The sequence below is a fragment of the Lithobates pipiens genome, unplaced genomic scaffold, assembly GCF_037356315.1.
Source record: "Lithobates pipiens isolate NorthernLeopardFrog02 unplaced genomic scaffold, aLitPip1_a1.2 Scaffold_19, whole genome shotgun sequence".
NCBI lineage: Eukaryota > Metazoa > Chordata > Amphibia > Anura > Ranidae > Lithobates > Lithobates pipiens.
This window is the reverse complement of record NW_027507764.1, coordinates 121,724,486-121,749,396: the sequence shown is the minus strand read 5'-3', so window position 1 is coordinate 121,749,396 and position 24,911 is coordinate 121,724,486. Positions and strand designations below refer to the sequence as shown.

At 46.1% G+C, this 24,911-nt stretch overlaps 1 protein-coding gene across 3 annotated transcripts in view; it reads right to left on the bottom strand.

Annotated features, from left to right (window-relative positions):
* The window catches only part of TTC21A (tetratricopeptide repeat domain 21A), a 108,777-nt gene that overhangs the window by 62,753 nt on the left and 21,113 nt on the right, over positions 1–24,911 (bottom strand). For all 3 annotated transcript variants that reach the window (XM_077491212.1, XM_077491213.1, XM_077491214.1), the window contains 3 exons: positions 22,371–22,469; positions 15,812–16,004; positions 5,006–5,103 (listed from right to left, as the gene is read on the bottom strand). In XM_077491212.1, the coding sequence (XP_077347338.1) occupies positions 5,006–5,103; positions 15,812–16,004; positions 22,371–22,469 (390 nt within the window). The remainder of the gene's footprint in view (positions 1–5,005; positions 5,104–15,811; positions 16,005–22,370; positions 22,470–24,911) is intronic.

Sequence of the window (24,911 nt, the reverse complement as noted above, 5' to 3'; positions counted from 1 at the left end):
GCCCCTTTCACACATGCGGACCGTATGTCCTTATTTCATCCATCCGTTTGCGGATGAAATACGGACATACATGCATCCCTATGAACATCCGCAGACCCCCGCTATTGTCCGCCTCCGCAATTGTCCGATTCTGCAGACGGAGGAAAATCCTATTTTTCTATCAGTCTGCAGAACGGATCGGATGAACACAGACAGACGGTCCGTGCTCATCCGATCCCCATAGAAGAGAGCGGAGAGCTGACAGGGCGGTCCCTGCACAGTGTGCAGAGACCGCCCTGTCCACCGCTGGCTCAGCGGGGACAACAGAGCGATCCCCTCTGAGCGAGCGGATCATCACGGGGCGGATCATTACTGATCCGCCCCGTGTGAAAGGGGCCTTAGGTATACAGCAGTAACTACAACTGCTTGCTTAAAAAGTCTACAATATGTGACACAGAACACAGCTACTCCTGCCAAATGTTAAATGGTTCAGCAGCTTAAAGGGCTAATGCACCAACAAAGGGGCTGTACAATGTGCAAGAACATACTGAAATTGCGGAAAATTTTCCCCAGAAGCCACAACTGCCATGGAGCCACCCATAGAAAACAATTACAGGTTGCTAGCTATACACAGGTGTGTGTCGATATTTGCAAAAACACATGCACAAACATCCAAACATTTTGTGAATGAATGAATGAATGAATGAGATATTTGTATAGCGCACAACGCGAACTGAATCGCCTCAAGGCGCTTGTGTCTAGGGTTGTACATCCGTGAATGTCTTTACCCAGGTATCAATGTATTCCAATGTACAGCTGCATCCTGTAATTGATTTCTATGGGCTGCTGTACACAGAAATTGTGGTTCCCAGAAAAGATTTTACTCAAGTTCTCTACACTTTTGCAGTGTAGGAAGCTACCGAACTGACCTCTTCATCTGAAAATGCTGGATTCTTGGCCTTCATTACTGTTTCAATACTGTGAATCACTGGCCTAGAACAAATATTCAGGTCTCTATACTTTATTCAGGCCATAAAAATTGCATTATTGAAGCCAAAAGGTTAGTATAAAAGTCAGGCAACTATCATTTTCAGAAGGAAAATGTACGATTGCATCACCTATAAATCTCCAATGAGGAGTGCACTTCAAGGGTACAACATTCACCTGTAAAGCCCCATACACACTCAGATTTTCTGCAGATTTTTCCCTTCAGATTTACCAAAACCATGTAGTGCAAGGGCCTGCCTGATTGCATACAAATTGAAACTCCTAAGGTTTGACCTCATATTATATGGTTTTGGTAAATCTGAAGGAAAAAATCTGCAGAAAATCTGATAGTGTGTATGGGGCTTAACAGTCAGTGTGTTAAGTTGACCACGTCTAAAATATTTCTAAGGAAAAAGCAGTGCTAAAGTGTAGACCATTGCCTGCTGTCAATTAAGATAATCAATGGGTGGAGCCTGTGATCTGTAGAGCTACTATTTATTTCAAAGTTTTATGTCTGTAATCTGGTTATGACTAAGGCCTTATAGGTTGAAACTGACTTAATCTGTGTTTGTTCACTGTGGCTATTCATTAAAATATAGAAATTTTAAGAGCAACAACCGGAGTGCGGATACATTTTTCTACATTACTGTACTCAGCCAGTGACTGTGGATCGAGCACCTGGGAGCTCTGCTATCTATGTGGTGTATGGGTAGTAGCTCTGACTTTTCTGTTTATAAAGTGTAGACCATACCTGCAACTACCTGTATTGCCATCAGAACTACAGTGCCTTGAAAAAGTATTCATACCCTTTGAAATTTTCCACATTTTGTCATGTTACAACCAAAAACGTAAATGTATTTTATTGGGATTTTATGTGATAGACCAACACAAAGTGGCACATACAGGAGGTTCCTGAGTTATGAACCTCCAACTTGCGCACAACTCCTACTTATGAATGGCAGGCGGCGCCGGCGGGCACATTGGAAAACATCGGGAAAACGACGTTGGAAAACAGCGGAAAACGACATCGGAAACAACAGAAAACAGTAGAAAACTTCGGAAGACGCCGTTTTGCGCATGTGCGTCCCAATTATGAACAAATCTGACTTAAGAACAAACAGGCAGTCCCTAACCTGTTCGTAACTTGGGGACTGCCTGTAATTGTGAAGTTGAAGGAAAATGGTAAATGGTTTTCAACATTTTTTACAAATAAATATGTGAAAAGTGTGAGGTGCATTTGTATTCAGCCCCTGAGTCAATACTTTGTAGAACCACCTTCCGCTGCAATTACAGCTGCAAGTCTTTTTGGGGATGTCTCTGCCAGCTTTGCATATCTAGAGAGTGAAATTTTGGCCCATTTTTCTTTGTAAAATAGCTCAAGCTCTGTGAGATTGGATGGAGAGCGTCTTGGAACAGCAATTTTCAAGTCTTGCCACAGATTCTTAATTGGAATTAGGTCTGGACTTTGACTGGGCCATTCTAACTAATGAATATGCTTTGATCTAAAACATTCCATTGTAGGTCTGGCTTTATGTTTAGGGTCGTTGTCCTGCTGGAAGGTGAACCTTCTCCCAAGTCTCAAGTCTTTTGCAGAAGCTAACAGGTTTTCTACTAAGATTGCTCTGTATTTGGCTCCATCCATCTTCCCATCAACTCTGACCAACTTTCCTGTCCCTGCTGAAGAAAAGCTTCCCCACAACTTAATTCTGCCACCGCCATGTTTCACGGTGGGGATGGTGTGTTCAGGGTGATGTGATATGTTAGTTTTCCACCACAAAGAGTTTTGCTTTTAGGCCAAAAAGTTACATTTTGGTCTCATCTGACCAGAGCACCTTCTTCTACATATTTGCTGTGTCCCCCACATGGCTTCTCGCAAACTGCAAAAGGAACTTCTTATGGCTTTAGTTCAACAATGGCTTTCTTTTTGCCATTCTTCCATAAAGGCCAGATTTGTAGAGTGCATGACTAATAGGTGTCCTGTGGACAGATTCTCCCACCTGAGCTGTGGATCTCTGCAGCTCCTCCAGAGTTACCATGGGCCTCGTGGCTGCTTCTCTGATTAATGCTCTCATTGCCCAGCCTGTCAGTTTAGGTGGATGGCCATGTCTTGGTAGGTTTGCAGTTGTCCTATACTCTACATTTTTGGATGATGGATTGAACAGTGCTCCATGAGATGTTCTAAGCTTGGGATATTTTTTTATAACCTAACCCTGCTTTAAACTTCTCCATCACTTTATCCCTGACCTGGTGTGTCCCTTGGCCTTCCTGATGCTGTTTGTTAACTAACGTTCTCTGACAAACTACTGAGGGCTTCACAGAACAACTGTATTTATACTGAGATTAATGTGGACTCTATTTACTAATTACGTGGCAATTGGTTCCACTAGATATTAGTTAAGGGTATCAGAGTAAAGGGGCTGAGTACAATTGCACGCCACACTTTTCACATATTTATTTGTAAAAAAAAATGAAAATATTAAAAACCACTTATCATTTTCCTTCCATTTCACAATTATGTGCCACTTTGTGTTGGTCTATTACATAAACTCCCAATAAAATTAAGTTTTTGGTTGAAACATGACAAAATATGGAAAATTTCAAGGAGTATGAATACTTTTTCAAGGCACTGTATATGTCTTCTTTCATTTCTGTTTCCATGTGAAGCCCACTGTATACTAGCCCCAAGCTGTACATAGGCCTACAATATTTATCCCCATATTCATAAAGCACTAAACTTTACCTGTTATCAATTAACTGTCAAGTGCTAGAACCCCTCTGGGGCACTGGAAGTGGGCTGGTTTTAGTCTAGATTTCGAGAGAAGTCCCATGTACAGCTTTAAAGTGTAATCTAAAGCAATCCCCATGGAGAAAGAGGAGGATCTGAAATTGAACGGCTTGCGTGAATCGATAGAGCAGAGAGAAAAATACATGCATATCATCTGTTCCCGTCAATGCATTCCAGTAAATTGCAGTGAAGTCCAACATGCTGCATTTTGGGTGGACAGACATACAGTTTCCCATTCAAGTCATTTTAAAGGCAGTCCTTCAAAAACAACACATCACTGCACCTTTAAGCCCATGCCTTCTGGGAACGAGCCCTAAATATTAAATGTGATTATTATTCATCCTTGGGACTAGTATATACAGCAGGGATATGCAAATAGCGGGCCGCCGGCTGTTGCAAAACTACAAGTCCCATCATGCCTCTGTCTCTGGGTGTCATGGTTGTGACTGTCAGAATCTTGCAATGCCTCCTGGGTAGTTCTGCAACAGCTGGAGGTCCACTAATTGCATATCCCTGATCTACAGGCATATGCTTCTGGAGGAGTGCACACTTGTGTTCATAGCTGCTTTTGGCATGCATGGTGTTGCTTTCCTTTTTTTTTTTCCTCTATGTAAGTCCATGTTAATGAAACACAAACACATTGCAAACTGCCCTCAGACTGATCTCAGGTGGAAGCCTTTTCCCCTGCAAGTACATGACAGCATGCTGTGTTTGACCAGTCACAGAGTCTGCAGCCCATGTATACTAAACCAAAAGTCATTGCAACGCTAAGGCCCCTTTCACACTGGGGCATTTTTCAGGTGCTACAGCACTAAAAATAGTGCCTGTATAGCGCCTGAAAAAATCTGGCCCCTTTCACTCCAGTGTAAAAGCCGAAGGGCTTTCACACTGGAGCGGTGCGCTAGCAGGATGGTAAAAAAAAGTCCTCCTAGCCGCATCTTTGGAGCGGAGAAGGAGTGGTGTATTCACCGCTGCTACCCATTGAAATCAATGGGGCAGCGCGGCTATACCGCCGGCAAAGCGGGTGGTTTTAACCCTTTTTCGGCCACTAGTGGGGGTTAAAACTGCCCCGCTAGCGGCCGCATACCGCTGCTAAAACGACGGTAAAGCGGCGCTAAAAATAGCGCCGCTTTACCACCGACGCCACTCCCACCCCAGTGTGAAAGGGGCCTAAGGTTACTCCTTGCTTCATTTATTTACTATTGAATAGCCGTGGTAAACAAAAGTGGGCAGTAATATGTTTTTTTTATTTACCTTTGATCTTCCTAGTGATTGCTGCACCTCACGCAGAAAATCCAGCTGTTGTTCTGCATCCTCCAGTTTGTTTTGAAGTATCTGGCACCATATAATGCCTAGAATATATAGAAAGAATATGGGTTCTGCTTACCTACAAAAACACATGTAGCGGTAGGTGATGGGTTTTGTTATGTCCCCAAATCCTTAGAAGGAAAGATGTACACATAACTTTTATGGGAACTCTCCCATGGTGGCAGTAGCATCTCTACTTCTTTTTTTTGCTCTCTTTTTCCCTCTTGATGACTTTACGTTAACAAAATATCACCAATGGAGGGTGTCCTACAGTTTACCATGTTGGCTTTGCAGTCATGCTCATAAATACTTTTATTAAACCGAAGCTCAGCATGTTCTTACCGCTTATAAAATAATACTTTCTATAAGCTGGTCATACACTTACACCCCTTTCACACCAGGGTGTTTTGCAGGCGCTATAGCGTTAGAAATAGCGCCTGCAAAACGCCCTAAAGAAGCTGCACCATTGTCTGTAGTGTAAAAGGACCTCGGGCTTTCACACTACAGCGGTGCGCTGGCAGGACGTCAGGGAATAGTCCTGCCAGCAGCTTCTTTGGAGCGGTGAAGGAGCGGTGTGTTTACCGCTCCTCCACGCTGCTCCCCATTGAAATCAGTGGGGCAGCGCTGTAATAACCCTTTCTCGGCCGCTAGTGGGGGGTAAAGGCGCCCCGCTAGCGGCCGAAATTCGGTGCAAATCCGGCGGTAAAACGCCGCTAAAATAGCGGCGTTTTACCGCGCACGCTATCAGCGGTGTGGTGTGAAAGGGGTCTTAAAGATTTCTTTTGTTCAGCCTGCAAGCGGAATAAAAGAAATCAAATAGTTTCCTCCATGCAGGCTAAACAGTGTGGATGGACGAATCTCCCCTGACAGCTATTATAATCTGACCGCTGACACCAGCTGCTGTCAGAATGCCCAAACAGTGGCTATCTTTGTCTGCATGCAATCACTATTAGGCCTCTTTCACACTGAGGAGCTTTTCGGGCGCTTTCACGCTAAAAAAAGCGCCTGAAATGCTAAATATTATTTCAATTAAAATCAATGAATGCTTACACACTGGGGCAGTGCGCTGCAAGGGCCGTGAAAAAACGCCCCTCTCCATTGAAATTAATAGAAAGCCCTTCAAAAGCATTCAGTGTTTTACTGGCAGTTTAGAAGAGTGCTCAGTGTGAAAGGGGCCTTAACCTCCCTGGCGGTATGATTCAGTCTGGTTTTAGGTGCTGAAAGGGGTACAATTATTTTGCATGGAAATCTGGCATTTTATTTTGTAGACCTGTAATTCTTAGGAATAACGCTCTTAAATCTCTTCAAACCAGAGTCTAGCAGACATCCCGGGTATGATAAAGTTTATAATATAATAAAGAATAATAAAAATTATTCAATAATGTAATCAAATCCTAAAACACTGAAAAAGGGACAGTTTCTGGTTGCTATGGACAATCTCCAAATTCCAGGCAGAAAAAACTGTATTTATAATATAAAAGTGCATGCAGGGCACTGCACAGACCACTAGGGACAAAGGGGGTGTGTCATTTTTTAATACAGTACTGTAATTTGTAAGATTACAGTGCTGTGTGTGTTTTGTGTCTTTTTACTTTTTTTAATTTGGCGCCGTTCTCCGCTCCCGTGCACCGTAACGCCGCAGGGAACGGAGCTCGGCGGCATTCGGCACTGTGAATCAAGCGGAGGACAACTCGATCACACAGCGCGGGGGACATCGCTGGATCCAGGGGACAAGGTAAGTAAGTCTCACTGTGTCCTCCCCTGCATCCAGCGAAGCCATCCCGAGTCTGCCTCGGGGTTACCGTTCCTGCTAGTAAATTCCCAACCCGAGCCAGACTCTGGATTACCGCTAGGGGGGTTAAGGCGGTGGGTGCGTCGGCGGTAAAGCGCCTCTATTTTTAGAGGCGCTTTACCGTCAATTTCGCCACCCGCTATTCGGATGCTAGCGGGCCACTTTTACCCCCCTGCTAGCAACCGAGAAAGGGTTAAAACCACTCGCAAATTGCTGCTGCAGAGGTATAGCCATGATGCCCATTGATTTCAATGGGCAGGAGCGGTATACACACTGCTCCCTCACCGCTCCAAAGATGCTGCTAGCAGGATTTTTTTAGTGTCCTGCCAGCGCACCGCTCCAGTGTGAAAGACCTCGGGGCTTTGAGATTGGAGACACAGCAGCAGCGGCTCTTTCAGGGTGCTTTGCAGGCGCTATTTTTAGCACTGTAGCGCCTGCAAAGCGCCCGCAGTGTGAAAGGGGTCTAAGCCAACAGTTACGATGGAACTACGTAGAGGCTAGTAGCCAATAGCTTTGGTCTCGTAATTTGATTTGAGCATGCGTTGGAATTCTCTACAAACGATCGGAAAAAGTCAGATCGGATTTTTTTGTCTGAAAAATTTTAGATCCTGCTCTCAAATTTTTTCCGTCTGAATTTCCGACAGAAAAAGTCCGATAGAGCCCACACATGATCGGATTTTCCGACAATATAATCTGATTAGACATTTTCCGTTGGAATTTCCGACCGTGTGTACAGGGCATTAATGTCACTTTTCCTGGACGGCTTGGTCTGCATGAAAACATGGAGAAAAATAGAGGCCGGGGGCGTGGCCTGGACATGGAGGGATAGAGACGTGCATCGCTTGAGCTCCCGGCCGTCTCTCACCTTGTAAGCTGCACATACCTGTTAAACCGCACTATGCCCACCTCAAAAAAGAAGGCCATGCAGAGGCAAAGTAAAACTACCCGTCCGTCGACACCCGCATCACACTCGGGTGATATTGGGAAGCTCTTTCAACTTTCCCAGCACCGCTCATCGGGGCCTGACATGGCGGCCGCGCCGGACCACGTGGACACTGATCGAGGTGTTTGCTCCTCACCGGACCTCGATTCGGAGGCTTCCCAGACTTCCCTGCCTGCGAAGTACCTGGATACACCGGTGCCGACTCACAGTACTATCCCGGATGCTATGGAGACTCCCCGGCAGTCGCAGCCGGTGGATGCGGAGCTCCGCCTGCTCTTACGAGCGCTCCCCACGAAGGCGGACATTGCCGCCTTGATTGACAAAGTGGAGACTACTCACCGTAGGGAAATGGCCCTCGTCAAGGAGGAGGTGAAAGACCTGACAGCTAGGGTCTCTGGCGGCGAGCATTCCCTGACGGCCCTGGAACAGCGAGTGGCTGCAATGGAGGCCACACATGAGGTCCATAAAGACATGCTGCTCTCCCAACAGCTGCGATTAGAGGAAATGGAAGACCGCAGCCGTAGGAACAATCTGCGGCTGCGGGGGCTACCAGAGGCCACAGGCACAGAGGATCTCGCAGACACTGTCGCCGCGATCTTCCGCACTATCCCGGGAGTGGAGTTGCCGCCTCGTCTGGAATTTGATAGGGTGCACCGCGCTCTGGGCCCCAGATCCACGGATTTAGCTAGGCCGAGGGACGTTGTCTGCAGGCTGCACCATTACAACCTCAAGGAGGAAGTTTTAAGGAAGTCCTGGGAAGCCCCTACCTTGGAGTTTGACGGGGCAGAAGTGCGGATCTTACCAGACATTTCTCGGGCCACCCTTCAACGGCGTGCTCTCATGAAGCCCCTGCTGGAACTGGCACGCCATAGTGGAGCTACGTACCGCTGGGGCTACCCACTGTCTGTTACCTTTAGGAAGGACCAGAGATTTTTTACTCTCCGTACCATGGATTCCCTACCTGCGCTGTTCCTCTTTCTTGATGTGGACCCTATCACAGTCCCGAACTGGCTAGCACCTTTGCCCCATCCGCAGAGTCAAGATCCGAGACGGGGACGGCGGGGAGACCTACCACCGAGACAGCAGAGGAGCCGTCGACGACCCAGAGCGTCCTCGGGAGAGGACTCCCGTGAGCTATGAGGTACCTTCTGCTTTCCGCCCTCCTGTCCTCCGCTTCCCCCCCCTCCCCTCTTGCCGCCGCTGCTGCCAACGCTGCTATATTTGGGTCTTCCCATCGCCCTGAGTTTTGACTGGGGTTTGAGCGGCTGACACCCCCCTCAGTTTCCTCCTTGTTTTATGCCGGACTTTCCCCCCCCCCTGCTCCCGGAGCCGCTTATGGAGCTGTCCCGTGGACTACCTGTATAGGGGACTGAGCCTCATGCGGAGACTCCTCTTCTCACGACGGGACACGGGGCGCAGCTCGCGTGCAACCAGCTGCCCGCGGCTCACGGGCGTTTATCCGATGCTCACATGCTGGACCCTGTAGCCCCAGTCTACCTTCGCCTGCCTCGCTGTAGACCCCTCTGCTGTAGGAAACTTCCCTCTCACTACCTTTGGAGCACTGTTGGATGGAACTGCTTATAGAGACCCCGCTGTGGAGGTAGCGCTCTGTAGCGAATACGATGACTCCCCATTTCTGTGCCAGCCTGTTTTTCTGCTAACTATTGTGAGGACGCCTGGGCCCTACGGCCGAATACTTCTGAGACGCTACGCTGGCCAGGTTGCTTCGGTGGATGGCCCGGGCGGTGAGGGGGTTTTCTCATTGCTCCTACATTTGAACGTGTGCCGACTTTTACTTACACTGGGCTGCTCGGGGTCATGTCTGCAGTGCTCTCTGTGGGGAGGGGGGGTCTTTACTGGTGTCTTCCTTTTTTATTTTACTGCATTTTACCTTTTTATGTTTTCCATTTGATGTGCAGCAGGGGGCGCCGCTATCTGTCTAACTCGGTGGACGGCGCCTGCTGTTGCTGCGGGGTGAGGGATGTTTGGGGGCGGGGGGTGGTGGGGCTCGGGGGAGGGGCTGGCTGTGTACGTCTACTGCGGGCTCAGGTCACCCAGCCCGGATGGGGGATCGACCGCCGGGCCCTTCACCTGACGTGATGCTCATTGCTGTGTGATTACGTTTACTCTTTTCCTTTTGTATTTTTGTTTTCTGCTATGGTTTCCCTGCACTGTTTTTCTTTGCTTTCGATATTTATTTTGTATATTTTGGTTACCAATTTTTGAGGTGCTATACATAGTGCACTAGTGACTTATGCGAGGTGGGGGACGAGCTCATGGAGCTGGCTACCTGGTTCCTTGTCCGCCTCGTCTCCACCAATAGGCTAGCATATTCCACTGGGGGGTGTGATTGGCTCCCCCTGGGGGATTATATGCTTTTATTTGGTTTCTAGGGAGACAAGGGCAGTAGGCCCACTCCCGTGATACGGTTCTTTGTTTCTCCTTTTCTTTTTCTCCCCCTTCTCTATTTCTTTTCTCTCTCTTCTCTCCGTTCACTTTGACACCCGTTTTGGGGGTGATCCTCTTTGTGTCTCTCCTCTCCCTCATCTCACCTTTCCCTTTTCGGCTCTAAACCCCTTTCTAGTTCCTTTCCTCCCCCCCCCCCCACTCCCTTCCCCGTCCTCATCCCTTCCCCTGCCTTCCTCTGACCCCTCCTGAAGCCTCCCTCTCTTCTCCCTGACCCCATCTGCTCGCCCCTGTACTCCTCCCCCCCGTTTTTCCCCACCCCTCTTCATCTGGGTTTGGTGGTTTTTTCGGTTTGCCAATGTCGGTGTCAAAAGTGAATATTTTGTCACTTAATGTGAAGGGTCTTAATACGCCCGAAAAACGCCGCGTCCTTCTAGCTGATTTAAAAAGACTACATGCTGATATTGCCTTTATTCAGGAGACGCACTTTAAACCAAATGCACTGCCTTACTTACGCAATAGACACTATCCGTGGACGTATCACTCGACCAACCCGCTAGCTAAGTCCAAGGGGGTCTCCATACTCCTCTCTAGTAAAATTCCATGGCATTGCCAGGGGTCCCTACTGGACCCTGCGGGCCGGTATGTTTTTCTTAAGGGGCTCCTGGGCCAAGTACAGGTGACCCTGGCGGCTATATACGCCCCTAACGAACTTCAAGCCACTTTTCTTGAGAGGACCATGGATAAGTTACAGGAATTTAAAGTGGGGCAGTTGGTGCTTGGGGGTGATTTTAATGTCCCGTTGATCCCATCTGTTGACACCTCGACTGGTAGGTCCTCTATGCCGATTGCTCAGCTTAAACGCATTGCGAAGACGCTGCACGACTCACAACTTGTTGATGTTTGGAGGCTCCAACATTCTGGCGAACGTGACTACTCGTTTTACTCCTCCATGCACAAACTCTATACCAGAATTGATTACTTTCTGATCCCCCACTCCCAATTACACGCGGTTGAGCGCTCATCTATTGGAGATAGGACGTGGTCAGACCATGCGCCGATCTTCCTCACTTACAGACTATCTGATGTATCATGCCTGACGCATAGATTCTGGCGCCTAAACGAAAGTCTTCTACAAACTCCAGAAGTTCTAGATGAGGTTACTAAGACTTTACGTTGTTATTTCCAGGAAAATGATCTCCCGGACTGTGCTCCGGGCGTCCTCTGGGAGGCTCACAAGGCGGTAGTGCGCGGGGTTCTTATTAAACATGGGGCGCGGGTAAAACGTGAACGCACCAAACAGCTAAGCCAACTTCTGGAACAGCTACACGTGACGGAGGCCAGGCACAAACACGCACCCACACAGTCCTCTGAAAACGACCTCATGACCGTCAGGAAACAAATTACGGATATACTTCATTATAGAGCTAAAGCCGCAATTCAAACTTGCCGCAAGATGGTTTACGAGTCGGGTGACAAATGCGGGAAACTACTGGCAAGGCTAGTCCGGGAACGTAGACTTCTGACATATATTCCTCATATCATGGCGACGGGGGGTCGGAAGATCCATTTGCCCATACACATTACCCGGGAGTTTAAGAATTTTTATTCAGACCTGTACAATCTGCGGACGCAACCTCCCCCTCCATCAGCCTTATCCGAATACATTGCGAAGTCCCAAATGCCTTCTTTGTCACCAGTGGTGAGGGAGGAGTTGGAATCCCCCATTACTTTGACGGAAATCCACAGAGCTATAGGGACGATGAAGCCAGGGAAAGCTCCGGGTCCGGATGGCTATACCCTGCAATACTACAAAAGACTACTGGATCTGCTAGAGCAACCTATGCTCAAGTTTTTTAACACCATAGGATCGGGCGGGGAGTTCACTAGAGATTCTTTAGCTGCTCATATCTCGGTGATTCATAAAGAGGGGAAGGACCCGGCATCCTGCGGTAGTTACAGACCGATCTCTCTCCTGAATATCGATCTTAAAATTTACACTAAGATCTTGGCTACCAGGTTGGCGAGCCATCTCCAGCAGCTGGTCCATTTAGATCAAGTTGGATTTATTCCCTCCCGTGAAGCCCGAGATAGTACCACAAAGATACTTAACCTGGTTCATGTGGTGCGAAATACGGGTACTCCATGCGTACTGTTAAATACAGATGCCGAAAAGGCTTTTGACCGGGTGAGCTGGTCGTTCATGCTTGCAGTGCTCCGACACGTGGGGGTGGGGGACCGGATGATTGCCCGTATATCGGGAGTATACTCTAATCCGACGGCCCAAGTTAAGATTAATGGGATGTTGTCCGATCCTTTCCCAATCGCCAACGGGACGCGGCAGGGTTGCCCACTATCTCCTCTTCTTTTCGCGTTATCCCTGGAACCCTTTTTAGCCATGGTTAGACTAAATCCAGACATACAGGGTGTAGTGGTGGGAGGTTCGCAACACAAAATTTCGGCCTACGCTGACGATATGCTTTTTTCATTGACCAACCCCAGCGTCTCCCTACCTAACCTGCTCAAAGAATTTGAGGTGTACGGGAAACTCTCTAACCTAAAGATCAATTTCGCTAAATCGGAAGCGATGGGGATATTGATGCCACCGCGATTGCTCTCTACTCTACGATCTAGCTTTCATTTTAAATGGACGACGACAGCTCTGTCCTATCTGGGTACTAACATCCCTCCGGACCTGGCAGACCTGTTTACGTGCAATTTCCCTCCTTTGCTCATTAGGACGCGGCTGCTTTTGGACTCATGGCACAAGGGGACCCATTCCTGGTTCGGCAGATGTAATTTACTGAAAATGTGCATCCTGCCAAAATTTTTGTACCTATTTCAGACCCTGCCGATCAAAATCCCACCTATATATTTTAGGCAGGTACAGGCACTGTTTACCCGTTTTGTCTGGGCACAGAAGCAGCCTCGGATACCCCGTTCCCAACTATCACTCCCGAAACAGTATGGGGGCGTGGCGTTACCAGATGTCAAACAGTATTACCGTGCTTCTCACCTCAGTAGGATAATTGATTGGGGTTGTAATCTAAACACCAAATTGTGGGCCCAGATTGAGCAGCACCAATGTCCGGTCCCATTACGATCTGCTCTTTGGTGCAGGGAGGCGTTGCCGAGGGAGGTGAAATCTCATCCTCTTATTGGCAACACTCTCTGCCAGGGTGAGAGGGCGGCATTACAGCACTCCTTGACGTCCACGGCATCGCCGCTGACACCAATTCTGGGTAACCCTAGATTTCTGCCGGGTCTACCGACCATGCAGTTCAGACAGTTGCGGGACTCCAACCTTACCATGGCCTCTCAGTTTGTAGCACGGGACGGCTGGGTCTCTATTGGTGACCTTATGGACCCCATGGGTCCATATTGTCTGGATTTTTGGAATGCCGCGCGTCTACATCACTTTCTTCAGTCCCTCCCGAACCCCTCAGCGTACTCTAGACCACTGACAGTGTTTGAGGGATACTTCTCTGCTACGGAGCCCACCTCCCGACTTCTCTCTAAAATGTATGTGTTGCTGAACACCCCACCACTGCCGCACAATATCCCGAGTCTTGTAAAATGGGAGGGGGATCTGGGTTACACTTTTACGCCCCTGCAAACGGCGCAGGTTCTGCGATTCGCCCTGAAATCGTCTATATGTACCAAAACGCAGGAGATGAACTATAAAATTCTTATGCGGTGGTACTTGACACCCAGCCGCCTTCACCTTATGTTCCCTGACACGCCGGCACATTGCTGGCGTTGCGGAGAGGATAGAGGTACGCTCCTGCATATTTTCTGGTCCTGCCCCAAGCTCACGGATTTTTGGACTGCGGTCCGAACCGTATCCCAGAAATTCACGGAATGGCAGATCCCGAATGACCCGGCATTCTTCCTCCTACATATGTCGACCCTGCCTCCTAGGAAATATGCGCGGTCAATATTGCGCCATCTCACCAATGCAGCCAAATCTTGTATACCTCTGCTCTGGAAGCAACAAACTCCCCCTACTGTGGCCATGTGGCTGCGGAGAGTGGAGGAGATCAACAAAATGGAAGACTTAATACTGACTGCTCAGGATCGACAGGAAGTTTATAGTAGGACTTGGTCGCTCTGGAATATATTTGTGTACTCGACAGAAGGCAAGACTCTTTTTGGCACATAGGGGGGAATAGATTAGCTCAAAGGAGCCCCTGAGGGGCTCCCCAGATCACCACCACTCCCCCTCCTCTGTCCTGTTGCCCGTCCTCCCTTCCCTTACCCGCATCTTCCCTATATTCTACCCTCCCCCCCCCCTTCTTTTTTTCTTTTTTTTCTCCTTCTCTTCTCTTCTTCTCTTCTTTGTCCCAAGTTTCTCTCCTTCTTGGTTGTGCACTTACGTCCTCCCTTTTTTTTTTACAATTGCGACCCCAAGGCTGGCTCACGACGAAGTCGACCTATGATCACGGGTGAAAACCTGGTGGTATCGCTTAGACTTGGTTTGTCTTTTGCCCCCTGACCGAATTAGGCTACGGGGATGCTGTTTGTAAGGTCAACTTGCTATTCACTGTGAAATGCATGGCTTTCGGTCGTACTACCTGTTACTGTTATGCACATTCAGGAGGCTGCGACCTTTACAGTTTACGTTGAACTTTCCTGTTTCAGGGCCTTACCCTGTCTGTGTGTAAAAATTTATAAATAAAAATTATATTTGCAAAAAAAAAAATAGAGGCCATGTGAAAAAAAATGGAGTTAATATGCTAATTTCTATCTCTACATGACAGTGGCCTTTTAAAGTGCTTGTAAACCTCAGACATGAAATATAAACAAAGCATATCCCTCTATAGTACTTGTCTCAATTAAGACCACTAAAGCCCCATACACACTATCAGATTGTCTGCTGAGTTTTTCCTTCAGATTTACCAAAACCATGTAGTAGAAGGGCCTGCCTGATTGCATACACATTGAAACTCCTAAGGTTTGACCTCATATTATATGGTTTTGGTAAATCTGAAGGAAAAATTTAGCAGACAATCTGATAGTGTGTACGGGGCTTAAGTGTCACTTTTGTCTGCTGCTTAGTTCTTCTGCTATCGGCAGTCACTTCTGGCAAGTTTTTCTGACTAGAGAAAAATGGTGACAGGGGTCCAGCTGATTTACAGCCCCAGGTCTGTTCTGGTCTGCTGTGTGAAGGGGGGGTCTCTTCCCTCCATTCAGCTCTCAGAGCTCTCCTCACTGAGCTCTGCAGAGTGTAACTTCAGCTCTCTGCCCCCTTTTTTTCTGAAATCTCAGACAAGCTTTATAATGCAGCACTTAGATCAGATGTAGAGAAGAAAGGGCTACAGATAGACAGGTACAACTTATGTAGGAGGATTTGTTTAATCTCTGTGTATAACCTGAGGCCAGTCACTTCACTGGGTTTAGTAAGGGTTTACAATCACTTTAAGATACCTTCTTGAAATGCCAGTCATCTGCTTGTTTTAGACTCATCTCATTGGGCTGTAACCGTAACAATGCTTATATTGAGCCATGGGACTGTTATTGGCTCTCATTGCTGAAAGTAATTGTCATTATAGCAAACAGCAATTGCTACAGCTTAGTATATTGCACTACATGGTTATATATGGCTACACACCTGTAAGGGCTTCTACGTGGTTTACATCCAGGTTCATGGCAGCAGAATACCAGTTAGCGGCTTCAGATACATTGTCCAGATACACATGCAGTTTACCCAGATCTGCAGCGAGCTCAGCATGTTCAGGAGATTTTTTGTATGTGCGCTCAAAGAACCCAGAGATCTCTTGTAGAATTGACCTGTTTCTTCCACACTGTAGAGGAAATTGTACTGTTAGAGGGAGCCTGCCCCCAAGAAAAGAATGATTGGAGAAGACAGCAGTTCACGGATTTAGTGTGTTAGGCCTCATTCACATGGGAAGCAGTAAAAACAGGTAGTTGATCTGTGTTTTTTCCTTCCCCCTCTTTGCAGTAGTGGCTGGAGAGGGTAGTGCACATTGCCGAAGCGGTGATGCTTTGCTTCACAGAGTAGCAAAAACTATACAGCATGTGGCCTCGGATTGCGAGCATAATTGAACATGCCTGTAATCCAAAGCACTTGTATAGCAAAGTGAATTTCCCCATAGGAAATAATGGAAACTCAAATAATTAATTCCATAACCATTTATTTATAAGTCCTTCAGTTTATAGTCCATATAAAAAGTTTATAGAAATGTGACCAGGTTGTGTAACCATAAAATGTCCATCCACAAATGGAAGTCTCCACAAGGGGATTAGAAGCCAAATCCAGCAGGAGCTACAGAGTATAAAAGAGAAGAGCGGAGCCTCTAAGTGTAGCAATATGTTGCTAAATGTTGTACCTGCATTAAATGAAGGTATGTTGGTATGTTGAAGTATATTGCTACACTTATGCCGTGTACAATAAGGATACCGACCCCCACCCTATGTGAATGAGTATGGGGTACAATGTACCCCTATCCATTCACCTGTGAAAAAAATGTAAAAAAACACAACACACAAGGGTTAAAATAGTTTATTGCACAGCTCCGGGGGTCTTCCGTCTTCGGGGGTCTTCTCGCCGGACTCCTCCGCTATCTTCTGCTAGCTCTTTTACTAGCGGAGGAGCCTGGCTTTCTTCTTTGCCGCTGCCCTCTTCTTCCGACTTCGGGGGTCTTGTCCCCCTCTTCGGTTCTTCTTGCCGGGCCACCGCGCCTTCTTCTAGCTCTTTTACAAGCGGTCTTCTGTTGCCGGTGTCGCCGTCTTCTGTTCTTCTCTTCTTCTCTTCAGATGTTGCCTTAGCCACTGTATCAGCTCACAATGACAGGGACGTGGCGTGCGGCGACTTATATAGGGACATCACGGGATGATGTCCCTATATAAGTCGCCGCACGCCGCATCCCTGTCATTGTGAGCGGAGACAGCGACGAGGCAACATCTGAAGAGAAGAAGAGAAGAACAGAAGACAGCGACAGCAGCGACAGAAGAACCGAAGAGGGGGACAAGACCCCCGAAGTCAGAAGAAGAGGGCGGCGGCGAAGAAGAAAGCCGGGCTCCTCCGCTAGTGAAAGAGCTAGCAAAAGAGCAGAAGATAGCGGAGGAGTCCGGCGAGAAGACCCCCGAAGACGGACAGAAGACCCCCGGAGCTGTGCAATAATCTATTTTAACCCTTGTGTGTTGTGTTTTTTTTAACTTTTTTTTTACAGGTGAATGGGTAGGGGTACATTGTACCCCATGCTCATTCACATAGGGTGGGGGGCCGGTATCCGGGGGCCCCCTTATTAAAGGGGGCTCCCGGATTCCGATAAGCCCCCCGCCCGCAGACCCCGACAACCAACGGCCAGGGTTGTCGGGAAGAGGCCCTTGTCCTCATCAACATGGGGACAAGGTGCTTTGGGGTGGGGGGGCCGCGCACCCCCCCATGTTGAGGGCACGCGGCCTGGCACGGCTCAGGAGGGGGGGGGCGCTCGCTCGTCCCCACCCCCTTTCCTGGCCGGCCGGGTAGCGTGCTCAGATAAGGGTTTGATGTGGACCTAGGGGGGGACCCCCACACCGATTTTTCGGCGTAGGGATTCCCCTTTAAGTCCATACCAGGTGACGGGGCCAGCGACGCCTCCTTCGCTGGCCCCGGCTACCTGGAGATGCGCTCAAAATGAGAGGACTTTTCTCTGCGTGGGAAAAGTCCGCTCATTTCAAAAGTACGGTGGACTAGCACACACACTGTCCGCCGAAAAGCGAGTCTGGCGGACAGATTGGAGTACAAAAATACTTTTTTAGTCCGCCGGACTTTTGGGTAAAAAAAGTCAGCGGGAGGCTACACACGGGCGGATTGTCCGGCGGACTTGAGTTTGCCGGACTTTTCCACCGGATTGTTTGATCGTGTGTACGCGGCATTAGAGGCACCTCTCTTCTCTTTTATACTCAGTTGTGACATGACGCTACTTGTATATCAAGACATCTCTCGTATATCAAGTCAAAATTTATTTAAATATTTTATTGTCTTGAAAAACGCTCTCAAACCAAGTTACTTTCAAACCAAGGATTTACTTTAGCATTTCAAAGTGAAGATTTAAATGTAAAAAGTAAATGCACATTTGAAAATGCTTACATGTGAAATATTTTACCTGTGAAATGGTTTGTAACTGTTCAGTCAGTCTTGTGATACACACACCTCAACCATTTAGTATAGCCAAGCAACATTGTATGTCAAACAAGTAACTAATGCCCTTTTTCATGAGTCCTTATAGTACCCCAATCTGTACTTCATTCCTTACACGATTGATGGTGGGCTCAATGCTTTTGTTAGTTTGGGGCAGGTGCCATCGTGGCCCCATTAGTAAAAACATGCTATCTGATCAGAAGAGAAAAATAAGCCATCTGAACAGTGTAATGCCTTGTACACACGGTCGGAAATTCAGACAGAAAAGGTCCGATCGGATTATATTGTCAGAAAATCAGATCGTGTGTGGGCTCTATCGGACTTTTTCCGATGGAAATACGATGGAAAAAATTTGAGAGCAGGATCTCAAATTTTCCAACAAAAACGATCGTTTGTAGAGAATCCGTTCGGACAAAGTGCCACGCATGCAAAGATAAAATTACGAGACCAAAGCTATTGGCTACTAGCCTCAACGCAGTCCCATCGTAACGAATGAACGTCATTACATTCCGAACTATGGGATTTTCCAACAACTTTGTCCGACCGTGTGTATGCAACACCAGTTTAGGACAAAATCCGTCTGAAAAAATCCGACGGATTTTGTGGTCGAAATGTACGACCGTGTTTACAAGGCATTAGTCTATGAAAGCTTCATACAACTGTGAGCTTTTTACACAATCTACAGTATTTCCTGGACACAGCAGATGGATATTCAACATGGCTTGCTTACATTGAAATTACTATTACATTGTGACATCTTGCTTATATGGATGGCACTCTGCAAGGGGCATTGCTATGTGCTAGTCGATTGCTTTTCAGAAGGGGTAGAGCAGCGGCTGCCAGGCATTCAGGGGGCACTACAGCCATCTCCCGAATGCTTATTTTTTTTCTCAGCAGAACAGCGATTTTTTTACGGATTTACCATGCTGCAACCCTAAGCCAAACATGTGGGTTGATGCCCAGATCATTTTACTTGCATGAGTCGCATATGACAGTGGTACTGCCTCCCAACCATGACAGGCCTTGTTCACACGGGGATCAGGGGAGGTAAAACAGGTGCTTGATTCACATTTTTACAGCCCCCCCAACCACCCAACTCAATTGTGTTTTAATAGAAAATCCCTGTTCAACTGAAAAAAAAAAGAGCATGGGCATTCCAGAGGCGACAAGATCGCCACCTAAATGCCTGACAGCTGCTGCTCTACCCCCATCTGAAAAGCAGTCCTGCACAGCTTGCTTTTTAGAGTGATGGTAGAAAGTGCCGTACATGTGAACGAGGTCACATGCTGTATAATTTTTGCTGCTCTGTGAAGCAATCTCGCAATCCAATCTTTTACTGTGTGTTATATTAAAATGAAGATTCACTATGCACTATTTTCTTTTCGATCAGACAACTGTATTCAGAATATCTTCCTGCTCCTGTAACAAGAGAACGTTGCATGAAAAATGTCTTTCTTGGGTTTACCGAACTGGACGTTTCATCCTAGATTTAGGATGATTCATGGAGAGCAATATTTCCTTCTACAACAGTCAACTGATCAAATGATTATGGGAAAGGCAGATACTCATAACGGCAGGGATTTTGAAATATTTCAACAAGTGCTTTGAAATAGCTTGCCTTAATATCTACCAAGCAGAGAAAGGTAAAACTCTGGGATAAGTTTGGTAAAATATTTGCAACATGTATAACTCGTTTGAAGGGTAAGCAACATTTTAGTTTTTTTTTTATTCTCCCTATATGCCATTCTTCCATACCTTAAAATATATTATTATTGACATTTATTTAGCACCAACAATCTTTACACAGAGCTTTACATACTCTACTGTACATTCACATCAGTCCCTGTCCTCAATGAGCTTTCTACTTTATCTAAATGCTTTAACCTCCCTGGTGGTATGATCATGTCAGATTTTTTTAATCTGAAAGCGGTACATTGTTTTGCATAGAAATTTGGCGTTTTATATTTTAGGCCTGTAATTCTTAGTAATAACTCACTTAAATCTGTCCAAACAAGAGTCTAGTAGACATCGCGGGTATGATAAAGTTTGGGAAACACGAATCATAAATTATAATATAATAAATAACTATAAATAATTATAATAATAATAAAATACATTTCTCCATGACTCACTAGCGCTCAATTGCAAGTGATTCTAATTTACTATCGCTGTTTTCTAGCTGGTCTAAAACCGCTTTTGATGTAAAGGGATACTTTTTGGTTGCCACAAACAATCTCAAGTTTTCAGGCAGAAAGAACAGTATATATAATATAAAAGTGCATGCAAAGCACTGGACAAACCACTGGGAACAAAAGGGAGGTGAAATGATTTGATATCGTAATGTAATCTGTAAGATTACAGCGTACTGTATGTGTTATGTATTTTGTACTTTTTGAATTTGCCGCACAGAGCATTGGGCGGTGGATCCGGCGGAGGACACAGCAGGGGGACATCGCAGGATCCTGGGGACAAGGTAGGTTATCTGCACCAGGATTCTGCAGGGCAATCTGGAGTGTGACTTGGGGCTACCAGTAATGGTAAATAAATTTAACCCCAAGCCACGCTCGGGATTACCGCCAGGGAGGTTAAATGCCCATTCAGGAATAAGCAACAGGTTTACTTTAATTCCAGCCACTGTGGCATCTTTTAATTACCTTTCCTTTATGCCCCCACTGCTCTGCTTGTGGGCTGCAGGGAGGTGGAAAAAGCTCCAAGGTTTAACTTAAAGCTTACACAGTGCAGATTAATCTCTCCGCCACCTCCTTATGATAGAACTAGACATCTAAGCAGCCATTCACCTAGTACCATCACCAAAGGAAGAGGGCTGTGTCCCAAGCTCTTCTATAGCTGGAAGGATCAGGTATATATATCTCTTCAGTCTAGACAGCCTTACAGAGCACCAGGGGATCAAAGGGATGCTGAGTATTTACTGCTGTGGGAGCAAACCAAAAGAAAAACATGTTGCTTGGCCCTGCACAAACTGGGTACAGGTTTACTTTAAGTACTTACAGATTTATAAGTTTCTTTCTCAAGGATGAACCTTAAAGTTAGTGTAAACCTTCTTTAAAAAAATAAATAAACATGTTATACTTACCTGCTCTGTGCACAGAGCAGTCCCGATCCATCTTTTCTGGGGTCCCCACCTGCACTGCTGGCTGAACCTCTTAAGCAAGTGCCCACATAAGAAGCTGCTTCCTATAGGGAGACTTGTGTGGGTTCGACCTTGAGCCACAGACAACAGACAGTTAGTCACAGACAGTGTGGCTCAGCCCTGCTCCCTCGCTACAGGATTTGATTGACAGCAGCAGGAGCCAATGGCTAGGGGGGGGGGGTGGGGAATCAGGGGGTTGGCACAGAAGGATTTTACCTTAATGCAGAGAATGCAGTAAAGTAAAAAAGAAAAAAAAATTAAGCTTTTAGAACCACTTTAATGTTAAAAAAACTGTCATACTTCCCTGCTCACATTGGGGGTTGATTCACTAAAACTGGAGAGTGAAAAAATCGGTACAGCTCTGCATAGAAACCAATCAGCTTCCAGGTCTTTTTGTCAAAACTAAATTGAACATGCTGAACTTAGAAGCTGATTGGCTACCATGCACAGCTGCACCGGATTTTGCACTCTCCATTTTTAGTGAATTAACCCCAATGCTTCACTTCTGTGCTTAGCTGTGCAGGACTGCTAGTCACCACCACTTCAGGATAAGTGTAACGACCATATTAATAAAAGGCCTCCATGGGCACAAAGATTATTGCAGACATGCAGGTTTTTTTTTAAAAAAAGCTTGGACAGAAAATTAGCAACGCAAGGAATTATGAAACTGGGTAAAGAGATCTAATAAAAATAACGGAGGAGGAATTAAAAATGTGTCCAACTTTACAAGACAATACATCTTACTCTATAGGGTTACAGCTCTCTGAAAAAAATTGAATGTGTCTTATTTTAAAAGTATTTGGTTTCACTGAAAATTTAAAATAAATCCTTTGCTCAACTATCATACGTCTTCAGTGAAAGAACACATCTTACCAAGTTACAAATTACGCGGAATTTCTGAAAGTGAAGGACTGGGTTTCGGGGCTCCATCATCTCCAGAGCATTGATCAGATCTTTCACGTAGGTGAGAGCCTAAAGAAACCCATACCATAAAAGCTATTAGTATACTCATTAACATGAAAGCATTATTGTTCACAATGTCTTGGAATAACACATGACTTTGTTGTTCTATGCTACACCTGTACTACAAAACAGAAATTCTATATACACACTTGCCCATAAAGGAACCATTACCAACAATTTTACAATCACTTTTTCATTATTTTACCAAAGTGATATGTAAAAAATGCTTTTTTTGGGACAAGGAAAACTGTATTTTGCTGGTATTGCCTTGAAATTATTTCTTCTACAGATTTTACAGGCAAACATTTGTTAAAAATAATAAGATAATTTCCAGTTTTGACCAGTGCTAATCTCAAACCAGTTACAGCCCGTTCACACCTGAACGTTTTGTAGCCCTACACCTGAAGCTACAAAACGCTGGAGGGGAAAAAATCCATTATTCTCAATGGAGATGGTTCACATCTCCACTCCATGTCGCCTGAAGCCCTACGCCTGAAGCTCAAACAAGTTCCGGACCCTTTTTTGTCGCGCGAATTGGGCTGATTTGGGCGTTTTCATTCCCATAGAAACTAATGGAAACGCTCGATTCGAGCGTTTAGCGCGACAACGAGCGTTTCTACGGGCGTTTTGACGCTGTATGTGCTCAAGAAAAAATAAGCAGATGAAAAATATTTTTCCTATTGGCTGAAAAAAAACGCCGAAGTTAAAAAACGCTTGTTGTCGCACGTTGTAGTGTGACAAAACGCTCGTTGTCGCGCGACAAAACGCAGGTAAAAACGTTCACTCAGGTGTGAATGCAGCCTTAATGTTGCTGGATATACAAACCAGTTTTTTTATTATGATACTTATGATGTTCCCGGCACAACAAATACATGTGTGTCTTTTTAAACCCTGTACAAAATATCAAAAAATGTAAAGAAAAAAGGAAGTAAGAGAATACAATTTGCTAAGGAGAACATGGGGGAGAAGTTGGTAACTGGGCACTAATCAGGGCTAATATGGACTTTATTAGGAAAGAATTTTACAATATATTTGTTTATTTAGCTCCTTAGGCTGGGTTCACAGTGGAGCAGCTCACAGCAGGAGTACGATGAGTTTCCATTCACCATTTTAGGTCTGATTTCAGACCGAATTTTGGGCTGAATGCAGACCAGACCTGAAATAAACCAAAAGACGCACAGGGCTCCTGTGCAATTTGCACCGCGGAGATGTGTGAACCGGCTCCATTGAGAGCTGGTCACAATCTCCTGCTATGCAAATTGGATGCAGAGAAACCCACATCCAATTCGCACTGGTGTGAACCCAGCCTAAAGGGCAACAGCAATGTGACAACTGAATGATCACTGCACCTGACTGTATTGCAGATTGATCTTTTGGTGGGAACCATTGTGATTGACACCTGTTCACAGACCAAGACTTTGAAGCTTCAATGAAAACTAAACTTCTTGCTTTTTGAATTTGAGAAAAATACATTCTGTAAAACTGCAGCTCTGCAATAGATCTATATGATGTGACACTATACATCTGGTACAGTTTTGTATAGAAACCAATCAAATTCCAGATTTTTTTTGTCAACGCTTAACTGAATGAGCTGACGTTAGAAGCCGATTGGCTCCTATGTACAACTGCACCAGGTTTTGCACTCTCCAGTTTTATTACCACTTGCTGACACCGCACTGTACATATACTGCGACAGTGCGGGCCGGCTGTGCAGAATCACGTATATATATATATATATATATATATATATATATATATATATATATGTATATGTATATATATGTGATTCTGCATTACCGGGTAAGGGGTGTGCAGCGGCGATCGGCTCTGAGGTTCATAGGACACAGCTCTGTGAGTGTAAACAGTACAGGGCTGTGTTCAGTGACAGGGGATCTGGTTGTTTTTTCCTTCCCTGCTAAGCAGCGAATAAAAACAACTAGATCCCCAGTAAAAGCAGCACACAGTACACACATAAACACTTGTTGGGTACATATTTAACCCCTTGATTTCCCTAGATGTTAAAGCGGAGTTCCACCTAAAAATTGAACTTCTGCTGATCCAGTTGCGGGGGGGGAGCAGATACTTGTCTAATCCAGGTATTTGCTCCCACTTCCAGGCATAGATCGCTGCAGGCTCCGCGGTGAGCTACACCATGTCCGGCCCTTCCTCCATGCCCCCCACACAGGTCCGGGAAGACAGCAGGTACCAGAGAGAATGCGCAGCGCGACTTGCACATGCGCAGTAGGGAACCAGGCTGTACAGCCGCAAGGCTTCTCTTCCTGATTCCCTTACCGAAGAAGGTGGAGCCTCCACCCGAGAACCGCCCTGGACAGGTAAGTGTCCATATTTTAAAAGTCAGCAACTGCAGTATTTGTAGCTGCTGACTTAAAAAATAATTTTTTTGGCAGAACTCCGCTTTAACCCCATCCTGCTGTGTCATTAGTACAGTGC